The sequence below is a fragment of the Mobula birostris genome, chromosome 14 (assembly GCF_030028105.1).
Source record: "Mobula birostris isolate sMobBir1 chromosome 14, sMobBir1.hap1, whole genome shotgun sequence".
NCBI lineage: Eukaryota > Metazoa > Chordata > Chondrichthyes > Myliobatiformes > Myliobatidae > Mobula > Mobula birostris.
Genome location: NC_092383.1, coordinates 89,233,208 through 89,252,341, shown reverse-complemented (window position 1 = coordinate 89,252,341; position 19,134 = coordinate 89,233,208). Strand labels below are relative to the sequence as shown.

The window sequence follows — 19,134 nt, the reverse complement described above, 5'->3', positions numbered from 1 at the left end:
TTTGCATTAACAAATGTACAAGTATACTTAATAAAGTGGTCACCTCATGTATTTTCTATAAGATCTCTGTCTGTCAGTTGTCCATCCTTCTGAACTGTGTTCTATCTTCTTTCAGCTCCTCCAGCAGATCCAGCATATTATTTCTGATGAGCGAGTTAAGATTGAAGTTCTACAATCTAGTCCTCCAATTCCAATGAGTTCCTATGATGATGACGCCTTTGGGTACCAAGTTATCAAAGCAACAATTGGCAACATTTTCCCTGATGTGACCATCACTCCAGGTAAGAGAAGACAGGACCAAACTAAAAAGTTTCCATCCCATTTTGTTTCAGAGGTTGCAATAACTGGAGTCACTCCGGGCTGAAGTTATTGATCTCTGTGTCCGCTTGTGACTGACTGGATTCCCTATAATAGAGGGAACTTAAGCCAATTTCACATGTGGATATTCTTATGCTGCATTCGTGAATAATGTGTTTTTGGAAGTTAACTTTGCATATCAATATAGTTTGGACAGTATTGGATCCAGAGTAACAAGTATTTTGTTCTCTTTTATACTCATGCACTGAACAATGACAGTAATCAATCGTGAAACTTGATGTTATTAGAGGCTGTGGATTACGAGAGAAAGGAGCTTTTGAATATTTCTTCACAAAATCCAGGAGAATCTGCGCAGCTCTCTCTGTATCCACATCTTGAGATTTTGCAGACCTGTAACACTGGGACACTCCTTCCTCTGGGCTTTATAAGGTGTTGGTCAGACCACATTTGGAGTATTGTGAGCAGTTTTGGGCCCCTCATCTATGAAAAGATGTGCTGGCAGTAGAGAGGGTCCAGGGGAGATTCAAGAGAATGGTCCTGGGAATGAAAAGGATAATGTGTGAGGAGCATTTGATGGCTCCTCAAAATGCCTGTACTTGCTGGAGTTCAGAAGAATGAGGAGGAATTTCATTGAAACATACCAAATAATTGAAAGTCCTGGATAGAGGGGACATGGAGAGGATATTTCCTATAATGGGGGAGTTTAAGACCAGAGGGCAGGCCTCAGAATAGAAGGATATCCTTTTAGAACAGCGATAAGGAAGAATTTCTTCAGTCAGAATCTGGTGAACAGGAGGAAGTCGTTGCCAAGGACAGCTATGGACACCAAGTCATTGGGCATATTTAAAGCAAAAGTTGGTAGGTTCTTGATTAGTCAAGGTGTCAAAGGTTATGGGAAGAAGACACAAGAATGGGTTTGAGGTGGATAATAAATTAACCATGATGGAATGGCAGAGCAGACTCGAAAGGCTGAATACCCTAATTTTGCTGCTTGGTCTGATGGTCTCTACTTTCCCCTCTAACACCAGTTTCTTACACATTCACCTCACTGGTGTGGCCCGTGATTTCTGGCACCCGGACCCACTATTCTCACATCTCCTCCCTCGTCATTCTCAGCACCACTTTCCCTAGCCTGTCCTTAAACCTAAACCAGTCCTGAGGCAGGGCCTCGGCCTGAAGCATCCACCATCTCTCACCCTCCACAGATGCTGCCTGATCTACTGAGTTCCTCCAGCAGTTTGATCTATATTCCTCCATCTGCTGTCTCCTTTGTCTCCTTGAAACTACAAATCATCTCTTTGAATGTTTCTTTCTTTGTCTTTTGTATTGTATCATGAAGCACCTTAAGGTATTACTTAGCAATGCTGACTGTACACTCAGTGGCCACTTTATTAGGTACGTCTGCTCGTTCATGCAAATATCTAATCAGCTAATCATGTGGCAGCAACTGAATGCATAAAAACATGCAGACATGGTGGAAGAGGTTCAGTTATTATTCAGACCAAACATCAGAATGGGGAAGAAATGTGATCCAAGTGACTTTGACTGGAATGATTGCTGGTGTTTGAGTATCTCAGATACAACCGTAGTGATCCTCTCATATCTCCTTTGCCTATCACCTGTCCAGCTCTTGGCTCCATCCCTCCCCCTCCTGTCTTCTCCTATCATTTTGGATCTCCCCCTCCCTCTCCCACTTTCAAATCTCTTACTAGCTCTTCCTTCAGTTAGTCCTGATGAAGGGTCTCGGCCTGAAACGTCGACTGTTCCTCTTCCTAGAGATGCTGCCTGGCCTGCTGCGTTCACCAGCAACTTTGATGTGTGTTGCTTGAATTTCCAGCATCTGCAGAATTCCTCGTGTTCGCGGTATCTCAGATACTGTTGGTTTCCTGGAATTTTCTCTAGAGTTTACAGAGAATACTGTAAAAATACAAAGGTTCTCCAGTGAGTGGCAGTTCTGTGGGTGAAAATGCTTCATTAATGAGAGAGGTGAGAGGAGAATGGCCAGACTGTTTCAATCTGACAGGAAGGTGACAGGAATTCAAATAACCCAGTGGCATGGTCAGAAGAGCCCATCTGAAGCAGATGGACTACAGCAGCTGAAAACCACACCAGGTTCCACTCTTGCACCTAATAAAGTGGCCACCAAGTAAATATTTGCAAGTTTGTCATACTTGTTTCGTCTTCTGAAATATACTACATGCATTTACTGATTCCGGCATCTACTCAACCACTGTGCAAACATTATTGTTCAAACATACAGAGTTCTGCAGCTGTTCCCACTGTCTGTCATCACTGATTGCTGTCGTTAGATCACCCATGCGCATAGCAGCAGCAGCAGACTTTAACCATTAACAAACCCTGGGGAGCACCTCGTCCCTTCCGAGTCGGAAACGCCTACCCCAGATCTTTACTTTCCAACTGTAGATGTTTTCTATCCATGCTGCCACATCTCCTCCCTAACGTGTTCCTGAAATCTCCAATAGGTCGCTTGGAAGACCCCTAATTTAGTGCCCGCGGAGAACAGGAGAGGCATGGAATTTTAAGACCATTAGACCATAAAAGGTAGAAGCAGAATTATACCTATTGGCTCCACCATTCCATCATGGCCGGTTTATTATCCTCCTCAGCCCCCATTTTCCTCCCCTCTCCCTGAAATCTTTGACACCTTTACAAATCAAGAACCTATCAACCTCTGCTTTAAATATACCCAACAACTTGGCCTCCAAAGCCCTCTGTGGCAATGAATTCCATAGATTCACCATGCTTGGGCTTAAGAAATTCCTCGACACCTCTGTTCGAAAGGGACGTCCTTGTACTCTGAGGCCTAGGCTCCCCAGCTATAGGAAACATCCTCTCCACATCCGCTGTATTGAGGCCTTTCAAAATTCAATAGCTTTCAATGAGAGCCCCCCCCCCACCCCACTCTTCTAAACTCCGGTGAGTCCAGGCCCAGAGCCATCAAACAGTTTCGATGGATTACTGATCCATGACTGCAATCTGGTTGAAAATAATCCTACAGAAATTCCAAACATAGCATCCTTTAACTACTCGTGCGTTTCCAGAGACCCACTGATCTAGAATTATGACACAATTGGTGGCCATTCAGTCCATTGAGGTTATGCTAGATCCTGTTATGCCAATCCCAGCAATGCCATTTTCCCTTCTTTCTCCATAGCCCGGGTTCTCACGTGCTTTCCCAACAACACTCCAATTATGAAGAACTACATTTAACAACCAGATTTAAATTGGTTTATTATTGTCACTTGTACTGAGGGACAGTGAAAACCTTGTCTTGCATACCGTTCATACTGATCAACCCATTACAACAGTGCATTGAGGTAGCACAAGGTAAAAATCATAACAGACTGCAGAATAAAGAGTTACCATTACAGAGAAAATGAGGGTAGACAATAATGTGCAAGGTCATAATGAGGAAGAGTTCATTTTATCATACTAGGGGACGATTCAATAGTCTTATAACAGTGGGATAGAGGCTATCCATGAGCCTGGTGGTTGTGTTTTCAGGCTTTCATATCTTCTACACAAGGAAAGGAGTGAAGGGTGAAAAGAAGGGTGTTTTAATTAACACAGTAGAAGGTGTTGAAGATCTCTGTGCTTCTGCACACTCTCCAAAGTTACAACGAAGACGGAACCTCAAAAGTTTATATCCAGTGCCCTCTACTCAGTTCATAGCTTCTTAAATAAAAACCATGGAATTATTAAACATTACCTGCCTTCCAAAGTTGGCTTCAAACTTACTGTCCACCTCCAGAACGTCTTTCACAGTTGCCCCTTCATTTAGCGATGGTCCATTAAAATTATACACTTCTTTCAAAAATTAAGAACAGAAATTGTTGGAAACAACAGGAATTCTGCAGATGCTGGAATTTCACAGAAATTGTTGGAAATGTTTTTCAGCCCTGATGTATTCTGTAAAAAGTGAAAAACAAAGTTAATGTTTCAGGTCAAAGACCATAACGTTCTGTGGAACGTGTTTTATGTTTTTGCTGTGCTAATTATTTATATAATTTCCTCCCCTTTGCATCCAGGCCTCTGCATTGCAAGTACTGACACCAGGCACTACCAGAACCTGACCACAGAACTTTACAGATTTACCCCAATGATCTTGAAGGAAGAGGACATTGCTCGGTAAGATGTTGGTACAAGGGTACTGTTCATGTCTTAAGTATTCTCTTTATGAGTTCCACCTCAGCAGTTTATTGGTAATAGTATTGATTTATAACTGTCATGAAAGCACAGGATGGGAAAAAGCAGCAAAGGGCCATAAACTCAGCCAGCGCCATCACGGGTACAACCCTCTCCATCATCAAGGTCACATACAAAAAGCAATGCCTTAAGAAGGTGTCACCCATGAACAAGGAACCCAACAACCAGGACTCGCCTTCTTCTCATTGCTGCCATCAGAGATGGAGTACAGGAGCCTAAAGACACACGCTCAACATTTTAGGAACAGCTTCTTCCCCTCTGCCTTCAGATTTCTGAACGGTCCACGAACCAGTGAACAGTCCCTCAGCATTTTTGCTCTCTTTTTGCAGTGCTAAGTTTTATATTGAAGTTTCTTATTGTAATGTGTTTTTTTTATGTATTGCACTATGCTGCCGCCGCAGAACAACAAATCTCGCGACACATGTGAGTGATAATAAACCTGCTTCTGATTCTGAGGTACAGTGAAGTCTAAAATCACGTAGCACCAGGCTCCAGGATAGCTTCTATCCTGTTGATGCAAGACTGTTGAATGATCCGCTAGTACAATAAGGTGGACTCTTGACACAACCTCTCTCCTTGCACCTTACTGTCTGCCTGCACTGCACTTCTCCAGTAGCTGTAACACTTTATTCTGCATTCTGTTACTGTTTTCCCTCGTATTAAATGCATGGTTTTCATGAAACATTGGTTGTCAGGAAATGTAGAGGAGGCTTGACTCAAACACAAAGCAGCAGAGATGATTTAGCAGCGAACTAGAGCTTTAAAAATAAACTGTAAAGTAATAAGCCACAAGAGGCCACAAACCACATGAAAACGGACACTAAACACAACCAGGCAACAGGGCCACAAAACACGAGAGAACAGAGAGTAAACACAACCAGGCAACAAGGCTAGGAGCAAGTGGTTGGGGCTGGCTGGTTGGATGGGTGAACAAGGCCTGCAGATGAGAGCTGGGTTTAAATAGGATGCAGGTGATGAGTTGGAAATGAGTGGCTGCTGACTCTTAGCTGGGTGGAGACTGGGAGCTGCCTGCCTGTGCAGGTCTGAAAAAAACTATTTGTAGCAGTATCACAGGCACATTACATCATATAAGCAGCATTCACATGAAAAGAAAAAAACATAAATAAACATAATTTAACAACAAAGAACACAATTAGAGCAAAATCTCCATTTGAGTGCAAAGTGATCAAAATAGTTACAGTGCCAAACTGTAGTGATTAAGGTGTTGCTGGGGGGTGTTGGTTGAAAGGAAGTAGCTGGTCGTGTAGGACTTCAGGCTTCTGAACCTCCTGCCCAATGGTGTGCCCATGATATATTGGCTTGAGTCCACTACTCTCAGTGGCTTCTTAGGTTCCTGCACATTCAACTTGCCGTACCAGACCATGATGCAATAGTCAGGGCACTTTCAACAGGACATCTATAGAAGTTTGTTCGTGGACAATGACAAGCTGAACCTCCTTAACCTCCCAAGAACGTGAAGACACTGGCACTGCTTTCCTAATGCTTTGTACAGACAGCACGCAGAACAAAGGTTGTGCCTTAGTACATAGAGGTAGATTTGGAGATAAAGCGTTTACCCTTTCAGTGTATGAGAGACCTGTTCACGAGTTTGCCGGAAGGGACAGGAGCTGTCCTTCAGTCTGGTGGCGTGCATTCTCGTTCTTCAGCCGGATGGGAGAGGAGAGAAGAAAGAGCGACTTTAACCTGAAACATTAACTCCGTCTCTTCCCGCGGATGCAGCCTGACTTGCTGAGTGTTTGCAGCATTTTCTGGTTTTGTTTTATAGTACATCAATACTGCATTTTCTTGAAAAGGAATTGCCAAGTCAGTGAGATTCTGCCGGTTAGGAGGCCACCAGATGGTGTCACTGTAGCTTAGTGGTCAGCACAACGCTTTACAATACGGGCGACCCGGGTACATTCCCCAACACTGCTTGTAAAGAGTTTGTATGTTCTCCCCGTGACTCTGTAGGTTTCCTCTGGGTGCTCCAGTTTCCTCCCACAGTCCAAAGACGTACCGGTTGGTAGGTTAATTGGTCGTTGTAAATTGGTGGGTTGCTGCACAGTGTGGTTTGAAGGGCCGGAACAGCCTACACCATGCTGTCTCTCAATAAATAAAAATAAAAATAAATAATAAGATGCACAGATGAGGTAAAACATCTTGCTAATATTCACCATATTAGGATACATATTTGAAGAGAAAATCAAAGCCAATAGTTCTGATTATCAATTCATATTTATTTCAGATCCAAATTCAGGTTTACTTATCACATGTACATCAAAATATACAGTGAAACGCATTGTCTGCATTAACAACCCACACACCCAAAGATGTGCTGGCAGTAGCCCGCAGGAGTCACCACACATTCTGCCACCAACATACAGCACCTCTAAAAAGTAGTTACCCCCTCCCCTTCGAAGTTTTCATGTTTTATTGTTTTACAACATTGAATCACAGTGTATTTAATTTGGCTTTTTTTGACACTGATCAACAAAAAAAGACTGTGCTGTGTCAAAGTGAAAACAAATCTCTACAAAGTGATCTAAAAATATAAAACACAAGATAACTGATTGCATCAGTATTCACCCCCTTTAAATCATCATTGGTGCAGCCAATTGGTTTTTGATGTCACATAATTAGGTAATGGAGATACCTGTGTGCAGTCAAGATGTTTCAATTGATTTTAGTAAAAATTCACCTGCATCTGGGAGGTCCAACTGCTGGTGAGTCAGTATCCTGTCAAAAATTATGCCACGAAGACCAAAGAAAACTCGAAGCAACTCCACGAAAAGATTATTGAAAAGCACGAGTCAGGAAATGGATACAAGAAAATTTCCATGTCACTGAATATCCCTTGGAGTATAGTTAAGTCAATCATCAGGAAATGGAAAGAATATGGCACAGCTGTAAATCTGTCTAGAGCAGACCGTCCTCAAAAACTGAGTGACCGTGCAAGAAGGGGATGAGTGAAGGAGGCCACCAAGAGACCTGTTGCAACTCTGGAGGGGTTACGAGCTTCAGTGGCTGAGATGGGAGAGACTGCAACAACTGCTGCCTGTGTGCTTCACCAGTCTCAGCTTTATGGGAGAGTGGCAAAGAGAAAGCCACTGTTGAGAAGAAATCACATGAAATCTCGGCTAGAGTTTGCCAAAAGGCATGTGGGGTCTCTGAAGTCAGTTGGGAGAAGGTTCGATGGTCTGATGAAACCGAAATTGAGCATTTTGGATATCAGACTAAATGCTATGTTTGCCATAAGCCAAATACTGCCCATCATCAAAAACACATCATCCCTACCGTAAAGTACGGTGGTGTTTGCATCATTGTCTGGGGATGCTTCACTGCAGCAGGCCCTGGAAGGCTTATGAAGGTAGAGGGTAAAATGAATGCAGAAAAGTAGAGAGAAATCCTGGTGCATTCTGCAAGAAAACTGCTACGTACTTGGGAGAAGATTTGTTTTCCAGCAAGACAATGACTTCAAGCATAAAGCCAAAGCTACACATGAATGGCTTTAAAACAACAAAGTTAATGCCCTGCAATGGCTAAGTCATTTATGGCTAGACTTGAAGGGCTGTGTACTCATGATCCCCATGCAATCTGACAGAGCTTGAACAGTTTGGTAAAGAAGAATGGGGAAAAATTGCAGTGTCCAGATGTGCAAAGCTGATAGAAACCTATCCACACAGGTTCAGAGCTGTAATTGCTGCCAAAGGTGCTTCTACTAAATACTGACTTGAATGGGGTGAACTTATGCAATCAATTATTTTGTATAATTAATTTAGATCACTTTGTGGAGATGTATTTTATTTTCACAGGAAAACATCTTTTTCTGTTGATCAGAGTCAAAAAAAGCCAAATTAAATCCATTGTTTATTGTTTTACAACTTTCGAACACATGAAAACTTCCAACAGGGGTGACTACATTTTATAGATACTGTATGCCTAATATGTTCAGCAGAACAACACAAGCAACTACAACCAAACGAGACAGGACAACAATAGCAAAACAAACTCCTTTCCCACCCATTCAACACACACACACACACACACACACACACACCCACCCTCCAGCCCCAGGATGGATCAGTTTCCAGCCTCCATTGCAGTATTGCATATAGTAAGCACTGTGGTGGCAGGTATTAGCAAATGTTCCCTGCTCTGTCTGTGAATAGTTTTCTCACCATGTATAATCACTATAATTTACTTACTTCAAAGTTGTTGGTGAACGCAGCAGGCCAGGCAGCATCTCTAGGAAGAGGTACAGTCGATGTTTCAGGCCAAGACCCTTCTGAGCATCCTCAATTTACTTACTCTTTTGTTTGCCTCTGTTTTCTCAATGTAAGAACAGCCTTAGGAAAGGTGCATATTTCAGCCAGCCAAATTGGGTAATTTTCTTGTCAATCAAGTCTAGCGATCACGCTAGTAATTGAGAGTGACTTTGTACACCATAATTTGTAAGTAACTATCCTCCACTCGCTGTATCTCCTGGCAAAATTACCCTCCTTGTACTGAGGGAAGTTGCTTGTTGTAGTTAAGAGCATAACGTAACAGTTAGCACGATGCTATTTTAGCTCGGGGCATCCCAGAGTTCAGAGTTCAATTCAGGCACCGTCTGCAAGGAGTTTGTAAGTTCCCATTATGAACCACATGGGTTTCCTCCAGGTGCTTGGGTTTCCTTGCACAGTCCAAAGACGTACCAGTTAGTAGGCTAATTGGTCATAGTGAATCGACTTGCAATTAGCCTGGTGTTCAACAGGTGGGTTGCTGGCTCATTGGGCCAGAAGGACCTGTTCAGCTCTGTACCTCTAAATAAATAAAGTAACATAGAATACTACAGCAAAGAACTGGCCCTTCAGCCACCATGTTATTCCAGCCTTGCCTCCCACTCAACTCGCCGTCTTTCTTTCATCCACGTGCCTATCCTAGAGCTGCTTAAATGCCCTTAATGTATCTGCCTCTATCACCACCCCTGGCAACACATTCCACACACCCACCCCTCCCTGTGTAAAAAAACCTACCTCTGACATCCCTCCCCTATACTTTCCTCCAATCACCTTAGAATTATGCCCTCTTATATTAGCCATTTCTGCCCTAGGAAAATGGCGCTGGCTGCACACTAAGCCTCTTCAAAGTTCAAAGTACATATAGGTTACCATATACAACCCTGAGATTCATTTTCTTGCAGGCATTCACAGTAAATCCAAGAAACACAATAGAATCAATGAGAGATCACACCCAACAGGACAAAAAACCAATGCACAAAAGACAACAAATTCTGCAAATTCAAAAGAAACAGAAGTAATAGGCAATAAATATCGAGAATATGAGATGAAGAGTCCTTGAAAGTGAGTCAATAGGTTGTGGAATCAGTTCAGAGATGAGATGAGTGAAGTTATCCATGCTGATTCAGAACCCTGATGATTGTAGGGTAATAACTGTTCCTGAATCTGGAGGTGTGGGATCTAAGGCTCCAGTCGGGAGCAGGTTTAATCAATTTTTGACACACCCAGGTGGCCGTACTTGCCTATGTGGAATGATTTGAATAGGTCATTCATATTCAGTGAGTGTTTAAGTTCCAGAAGACATGCCCGACGTAAACAGAGCTGAATGGGACTAACATCAAATAGCTGGAAAAACAGACTCTCTGCTGTGTCGTCAGGGCAACAGAAATTAACAGTACTTGATTTCCATGCTGAACCTATATACATTGGCTGATATGGCAGACACAGATTAACCGGAGTAACTGAAGTTACGTCCATACTAGACCAGATAAATCCGTAACTGAAGCTTTTTCTCTTCGTTTTGACCCTCTGTCCACACTGAAACGGCGTTTTCCTCCCCCAAAAATGGAGATTTTCAAGAAACGCTCTCCACAGTTAATAAATCTGAAAACGCCTAATGTCGGGCGTAGTGTGTACGGGGTAACTGACTATTTTTAAAACCGCTGTCATGATGTGCCGGAACAAACGGTACCGGCAGCACGGCCTTTCATTGCTTTCTTGAACGCAACCTCCAACACCACAACAATATCTGACAATAGATGTGTAACAGCCTAATGTAACATTGTATGGAAATGCAAGATAACACTGATGCAGACATGTTTTATACGTTTAACAAGGTGCTTTATTAATGTGTTGCTTGTGCAAACATTCAATAGATACAATTGTCACTTTTGCCCAGTAACTCATTTTATTGAACATGTTAAATACAGCAAAATGATACACAAAGACATGGCAAAAGTAAAGGCAAACAAATGAGGTAACAGCAAATTTCACTTTTGCCCAGTAACAAGCCTTATTGCATTTAGTTGTAGCTGTTGTCCCTTTCATCGGTGAGGAGACTATGGCTGTAGGAAATGTTTCTGGACAGACGCACATCAAGTCTTTTGTTTGGCAATTTCCTTTTAAGTTTTTCTAGTCTGTAACGGGACAAACGCGCACCAAGTATACCGTTTCCTCTTCGCTTGTTTTCTGTGTGTCCTGCACATGCCCAGTAGGAGGAGATTCGCCCAAATATCCGTCTTAATGTAGACAGAGGTATTTTTAAAAACGCTTAGTGTAAAAACGCGTCATTTTTATGCGAAACTGGCGTTTTCAAATTTGTCTGGTCTCGTGTGGACGTAGCCATAGTCACAGCATGGAAACGGCCCATCACATCCATGTCGTCCCATTTGGTTCACCTGCAGCCAGAGACACTTTCCCAGGACAGAAATGGCTAATACAAGGAAGCATAATTATAAGGTGTTGGTCATATAGTGGGGACACCAGAGGCATGTTTTGTTTTTACACAGCCTGTTGGGTGCATGGAGTGCACTGGCAGGGTGGTGGTAGGGACATTTAAGAGACTCTTAAGTAGGTACATGGATGATAGAAAATGGAGTGCGATGGAGGAGTGAAGGGTAAGATTGATTTTGGAGTAGGTTAAGGGGTCAGCACAACATTGTGGGCCAAAGGGCCTGTACTACGCTGCAGTGTTCTACATTCTATGTACAATAATCTCATTTTCCCACATTAGGTTCATAGCCTTCCATGCCCTGCCTCTTTATGTGATTGTCTAACTGTACTTGACCGTGTTATCTCCTCTGACCTAAACACAAGAGATTCTGCAGAGTAACACACACAAATCCAGAGTAACACACACAAAATGCTGAAGGAACTCAGCAGGTCAGGCAACATCTATGGAAAGGAATAAAGAGTCGATGTTTTGGGCCAGTACTCTTCAACAGGGCTTTTAGTGTGTGTTCTAGATAACAACTGCACTCGGTACCAAAAAATTTACCCCTCTGGTCCTCTTCAACACTCCTTACTTTCCTCTTACACCTACGTCCTCTTCATACCTTTACCACGGGAGAAAGATAACGTCTCCTCTGTCTATGCCTCTCATAATCTTATAAACAATTATCATCTCACTCCACTGCCTCCTTCACTCCAGGGTGAACAAGTCCAACCTGTCCAATCTCTCCACATGACTAAACTTGTCCAATGCAGGCAACATTCCGGTGAATTTCCTCCGGCCTCTCCCCAGTGCAATCATATCCCTCCAATGGTATGGCGACTGGAACAACTCACAATACCTCAAATATGGCCACAACAATGCTTTGTAAAGTGGCAAAATAAACTCTCAACTTTAGATATCCAGTGTCCCGGACTATGAAGGCAAGCATTCCATGCACCTTTGTCACAACACTCTCAGCCTGTGTTACCACCTTCATTGAACTGTGGACTTCAACTTTCTGTCCAACAATGTTTGTAATTTTTTAAATTTTTATCTAGAGGTAACAGCACAGCAACAGGTCCTTCTGGTTCAACAAACCCACGTCACCCAATTACACCCACGTGACCAATAAACCTACTAACCCCCATGTCTTCAGAATGTGGGAGGAAACCCACACAGTCAGGGGGATGTTACAAACTGTAAAGTTTTAGAAACAAACTAGCAGCAAGAGATTTCACACTGATTTGGGTTTTAATGCTAAAACCACCATCTTTATTAGTATCTACTTATAATATAGTAACTCAACCAAGATAGACAAAAGTTAACAGTGTTATGTGTATATATGTGTGTAAGTATAACTCCTAAACTACTGAGCTTGGGGAAACAAGGTTTAAAGTCTCGAGATGGTAAAGTAGGAAAGTTCGGTAATCCACAAAATAAATGATGAGAGAGAGATACTTGTAATCCACGTTGTAATGGAGAGGGAAGGTAAGTACGAAGTATTCCACAAGTTCCACGTCAGGTAAAATGAGATAACAGTCGCCGTAGATCTTGTCCGCCGTGACGTTCCAAATCCACATACGAATTACCACCGAAAGTGACCTGTCACAGGAATATCGTCTTTCAGTGGTTACCACACAACGCACCCAGGCAAGGGCTACACCAGTGGTCCCACAAGATATCCCAAAAATCCACTCCTATGGATTATACGAAGTGACAGTCACACATCCGTTATGCACCGTGTGCTGATGATCAACCCACCATAGGAGAGTTCCAAGCCTCAGCTGCGACGAGCTGAAGCTACTGGCTTCCCCAGTCTCTCTCTCTCTGTAAAAATCTGAAGCAAACTCCTTCAGCCTGTGACTGATGTCATAGTCCCACCTCACTCAGGCGCTTAAAGTGACAGTCCACAGTAAATGAAACCTGTGGGTTCGTAACAGGGAGAACGTATAAACTCCTTACAGACAACGGTGGAAATTGAACCCAGAATGCTGATGCTGTAATAACGTTACAAAAACTGCCACGTTACTGGCCTATTTAACACCCTATCATTTATAGTATCTGCCCGACCCCTACTGTCTTCCCAAAATGTGTCACCTCACACTTCTCAGAATTAAGTTCCATCTGCCACTGCTCTGCACAATTTCCGATCTGATCTCCATTCTGCTGTGGACTTAGAAAAGGCCTTTTAAATACTCAATGCAATACCAGTGCTGACATACGTTCCTAAGCCTTTCAAAAATAGCCTGTGCTCTCTTGCAATGCCCTGCAGAATGAGAATCAGGTTCATTATCACTGACATATATCATGAAATACATTGCAAAGAAATAAGTAAGTAGATACATAGATACCTCTCTTTTCTGCTCTCTCTTCGCACTACCTATTTAATATATATATATATATATATATAGTTATTCCTTACCATGTCCTCTGGCACATTGGCTGGCAACCTTGCTGTTTCTTCAGCATTTTTGACTGTATTTTATGAGGCCGAGTTGGTAGCTCGACACTCAACCCAGCACGGGTGGAAAGCATGCAGACAACTAGCCAGATTCGAACCTGGGAGCACTTGCCTTGAATTCCGGTGCAGCTGCCACTATACCATCAGCTGGCTATAAAATGTTATATTTCTTACTGTAATTTATAGTTTTTTTATAGTTGCAATGTACGGCTGCCACAAAACAATGAATTTCATGACATATGTCATTGATAGGGTGGTGGGGTGGAGATGTGTCTCTACCAAGGGAGGTGTAAGGTGCTCCTTCCCGCCGCTAGCCTGCAGGTCGCCCTTGGGCAAGGGGTAGCACCTGCTTGGCCCCCGATCAGGGTCACGTAAAGCCACGGGAGAAGATGGTGGATGGTCGTATGAGCGGCTGGTGAATATCACATCCTGGTTATGTGACCACTGACGTCAAGGGCAGACAATCTCTGAAGAGTATTGATAATAGCTGGGGTCACCCGTCTTGTAAAGACACTGCCCAGAAGAAGACAATTGCAAACCACTTCTATAGAAAAAATTGGCTAGAACAATCATGGTCATGGAAAGACAATGATTGCCCACATCATACAACATGGCAGAAAATGATATTAAACCTGATTCTGATTCTAGATAGATGGTGCAAAAGAGAAAGTGAGGTTGCCTGAGCCAATAGGCTGGTCCTGGACTTATTTCCTGGCATAATTTACATATTATTATTTAATTATTTTTGGTTTTATATGGCTATATTTATACTCTGTTCTTGGTTGGTGCAACTGTAACAAAACCAAATTTCCCTCGGGATCAATGAAGTATGACTATGACTATGACTTTCGTGGCTTCATGGGCCTTTCACAATCGGATGGTAGAGGGGAAGATGCTTTTGCTAAAAAGCCGAGTGTGTTTCTTCAGGCTCCTGTACCTCCTCCTTGATGGTAGTAATGAGAAGAGGGCTTCTCACTCTACATTCAGTTTTAACAAAGGATTGCAACTGGTGCATTAATGTGAAAATATCATAATTAACTATGGGGTTAAAGGGAGAAAGTAAGAGAATGGGGTTGAAAGAAAAGATCAGCCATGATTGAATGGCAGAGCAGATGGGCTGAATGGCCTGATTTTTCTCCTCTATAGCCTTATCATTGATAAGAAATGATTTTTTTTTTAACATAACTGTTTTTTATTTTTTCAGGTTGCATGGTGTGAATGAAAGAATACCTGTGAGGAACTATGAAGAGGTGGTTCAGTTTTACTTTACCTTGATACAGAACTCAGACTCTTAGTGCCTCCCATCCCACAATTCCTCCTATGATCTGCAGGGAACGAGCCAACAGAAGGCCCCAAGATCAATGCAATCTTGAAACGTATGAAGTTCTCACAAACCTCGCCAGCAGTTAATTCCTTCCACAGCTCTTGAAGTGGATTCAGAAAAAAGACGCAACCTCATTTCTGCATGTCAAAGGATAAACTTTTGACAGCACATGCTTTTGGAATGTCGAGGCACGTGGGTGTTTGGAACAGGGTATCCGTAGAACTGGTTTACTAAGTCTTCCTGAAAGGATGAGGAAGTTGTTCTCAGAGCAGTCCGGGACATGTTAGTGCTGTGGATACTAGTGGGAGAAATTGCTCCTTTAAGCTGTTGTCCCTTGCTCGTGGAATCGCTTGATAATGGACAATTCAAAGAAGCTGAGGAACACCTGAATCCAGATGAATTTTTTTTGCAGCAGAACATGCCTTTGCTGTTAACGGGCACATGAAGAAACACTAAATGAATGAGACCTTGACCTTGGTTGCAATAGCAAGACCTTGTCTAATTCTAATCAATATGACTATCAGTTAACTACAATATGACTTATCACCACAGGCTGGAAATACTCTGCAGGTCAGATTCAAAAGGCATCTATGGGTGTGGAAGGAAACAGGGAATAATGTCTTGTCTTATCCATACTGCACCAACCATGGATCAACCATGATTGTATTTGAATGGCAGGACAGGCTCAAAGGGCCAAATGGCTTACTGGTCCTACTTTGGCATTTCTAAGACAGGTTGCATCCTTGTGGAGGGAATCAGAGTTAACATCTGATCATTGATCCAAAGCATTAACCCTGATTCCCTCTCGACAGAAGCTGACTGACATTGTATCTTGTAATGACATAGAACGAGACTGTCCAGTCTTGAAGATCCATACCATCATCCAGGGGTGCAATTCTCATTAATCTCTTTCTTCTCTCCCCTGCAATTACCACACGGCCACTAGTTTCCCTTGACGTGTTTTTGCCAATGACCTAGGCGGGCCAGGCAGCATCTATGGAGAAGAGTAAACAGTCGATGTTTTGGGCCGAGTCCCTTCGTCAGGACTGAGAAAGAAGATGAAAGGTGCCAGGATAAAAAGATGGGGGGAGGGGCCCGTCTTCAGGACTCGGCCCGAAACCTCGACTGTGTACTCTTTTCCCTAGATACTGCCTGGCCTGCTGAGTTCCTCCAGCATTTTGTGTATTTTTATATACGCAATCTCCAATTTACCTACCAGCACATTGTTGTGATGTTGGAAACCAGGGAACTGGCAGAAGGCCAACCGGTCACAGAGAGACCTGCTGAGTCCTTCCAGCATGTTTGCCGTTTACTACATCTGGAGTACTTCACTTTTAAATTGCACAAATCCACGTGATTACATATAGCAGTGCAGTGATTACTTTGCCAGATGTGCAGACCATTGCACAATCTCGAATCCAATCACAGCACAGGGAAATTTAAATTCATCTAAATAATTAGCAACTCACGTCAACAGTGACCATGAAACTTTGGTCTGAGAACTCTACCCTCCTTTCTGTGTGACCCCATACTCATCAGTATGGATTGACTGTTAACTGTTGACGGTCAGGGACAATTAAGGAGGGACATTAATTGCTGGTGTTACCGATAAATGCCTTCTCTACATATCATTCAATATCTTTTGAGTGATGTAGATTTTATGGATTTATATTTAACATATAATATTTTCAACATAATATTTATTGACCAAAGTTAATGTATATTGATTTCATTCTTATATAAATTATAAAGCTAAAGTTTACACTATTCTGAAAAGGGAACTTCTTCCAGCTAGGCTCCTGATTTCCCTTGTCAGATCAGTATATTAGTTATTGCCGTAATAAATATTTTTGAGTGGTCAAATTGAAATCTTTCAGGATCATGTACCCTTGTGTTGTCCGTTCATAATTTAATTTAATTCAAGTTTAATTGTTGTTCAACCATACACGAACACTCATGAATACAGCCAAACGAGATAGTGTTACTCCACGGTCAAGGTGCTAAACCCCACGTGAATCAGATCAGTTCATTGTCAGATACACAAGGGAAGTAATGGAATTCCTCACAAGCGTGCGTGATCATAGTCCTGGCGTTAGAAAATGGAAGGCTCAGCTGAATGTTGGCACCAGAACGTGTGGTGGCACTTACAGACTTCCCCTAGCACATCCACGGCAGAACGGTAGCATAGTGGTTAGCGCAAAGCTCTGCAGCAACGGCTGTAAGATCGGGGTTTGAGTCCCACCGTCTGTAAGGAGTGTGTACGTTACCCCCTCTACAGCACCGGCTGTAAGCTCGGGGTTTGAATCTTACCGTCAGTAAGGAGTGTGTACATTCTCCCCTCTACAGCACCGGCTGTAAGATCGGGGTTTGAATCGCACAGTCTGTGAAAAGTGTGTACGTTCCCCCCTCTACAGCACAGGCTGTAAGATTGGGGTTCAAATCCCACTGTCGGTAAGGAGTGTGTACATTCCCCCCTCTACACCACCGGCTGTAAGATCAGGGTTTGAATCTCACCGTCTGTGAGGAGTGTGTACGTTCTCCCCATGACTGCTTGGGTTTCCTCCGGGTGCTCCAGTTTCCTCCCACATTTCAAAGAGGTACGGGTTGGGGTTAGTAAGTTGTGGGCGTGCTACGTTGGCATCAGAAGCATAGTGACTTGTGGGCTGCCCAGCACAATCCTCACTGATTTGATTTGACACAAATGATGCACTTCACTGCAAGTTCCAATGTACATGTGACAAATAAAGCTAGTCTTTACCTTATCGTTTGTGGTTAACACAAGTGACAGATTTCACTGCAGGTTTTGATGTACGTGTAATAAATTAATCTGAATGTGAATGTTCCTTCCAGCAGCTTACTGAATGCAAGCAATGCTTACCTTCTTGCTTCTTGACAGTTTCTTGGGCAGTACTGTGATGCAGTTAGCAGAGCCACTGCCTCACAGCACCAGTGACGAGGGTTCAGTGCTGATCTCTGGCGCTGCCTGTGAAGAGCTTGCACGTTCATTTGGACCTTTGTTGGACCTTGGTTATCTATAATTAAATATGTAAATGTACACAGCATGGTAAGTTTGCAGATGATACTAAAATTGCCAGTGTGGAAGGTTATGAAGATGCACAGGGATCTTGATCAGTTTGTATGCAGGCTGAGGACTGGCAATGGCTTTCAATGCAGATAAGTGTGAGTTATTTCAGTTTGGGAGATCTGAGGGTAGGACTTGTACAGTGAATGGTAGGGCTCTTGGGAAGCGTTATGCATCGGGGGCACCTGGGAGAGTAAGTTCACGGTTTACTGCAAGTGTCTGGTCAGGTAGATAGGGTGGTAAGGAAGATGTTTGGCAAGCTTCATCAATCAGGTATTGAGCATAGAGTCATAGAAAAGTACAGCACAGAAACAGACTCTTCAGCCCATCTAGTTCAGCCTGAAATGTTTAAACCGTCTACTCCTACCGACTCGCCCTTAGCCCTCCATATCCCTGCTACCCAAGTACCCGTCTTAACTTCTCTTAAACGTTGAAATCGAGCTTGCATGCACCACTTATGCCAGCAGCTCGTTCCACACTCTCACGGCCCTGTGAGTGAAGATGTTTCCTCTCATGTTCCCCTTAAACTTCTTACCTTTCACCCTTACCCCATGACCTCTGGTTGTAGTCCCAACCAACCTCACTGAAAAAAACCTGGTTGCATTTACCCAATCTATACCCCTCATAATTTTGTATACCCCTATCAAATCTCCTCTCAATCTTCTATGTTCCAAGAAATAAAGCCCTAACCAATTCAATCTTTCCTTATAACTCAGATCCTCCAGTCCCGGCAACATCCTTGTAAATTTTCCCTGTACTCTTTCAACCTTATTTACAGCTTTCCTGTAGGTAGGTGACCAAAACTGCACACAGTACTCCAAATTAGGCCTCACCAATGTCTTGCGAGTTGGGAAGTAAAGTTGCAGTTACAGAAGACATTGGTGAGGCCTCACTTGGAATGTGAATGGTTTTGGCCATCCTGTTATGGGAAAGACGTTGCTAAGCTAGAAAGCATGCAGGGAAAATGTTGCCGGAACTTGGGGCCCGATCTGACAAGGAGTGGTTGTGTGG

At 43.0% G+C, this 19,134-nt stretch overlaps 1 protein-coding gene across 1 annotated transcript in view; it reads left to right on the top strand.

Annotated features, from left to right (window-relative positions):
* LOC140210078 (N-fatty-acyl-amino acid synthase/hydrolase PM20D1-like) overlaps positions 1-16,910 on the top strand; it is a 104,520-nt gene extending 87,610 nt beyond the window's left edge. The window contains exons 10-12 of the mRNA XM_072278871.1: positions 116-281; positions 4,368-4,467; positions 14,922-16,910. Of these exons, the coding sequence (XP_072134972.1) occupies positions 116-281; positions 4,368-4,467; positions 14,922-15,012 (357 nt within the window). The 3' untranslated portion in view covers positions 15,013-16,910. The remainder of the gene's footprint in view (positions 1-115; positions 282-4,367; positions 4,468-14,921) is intronic.
* The last annotated feature ends 2,224 nt before the right edge of the window (positions 16,911-19,134 follow it).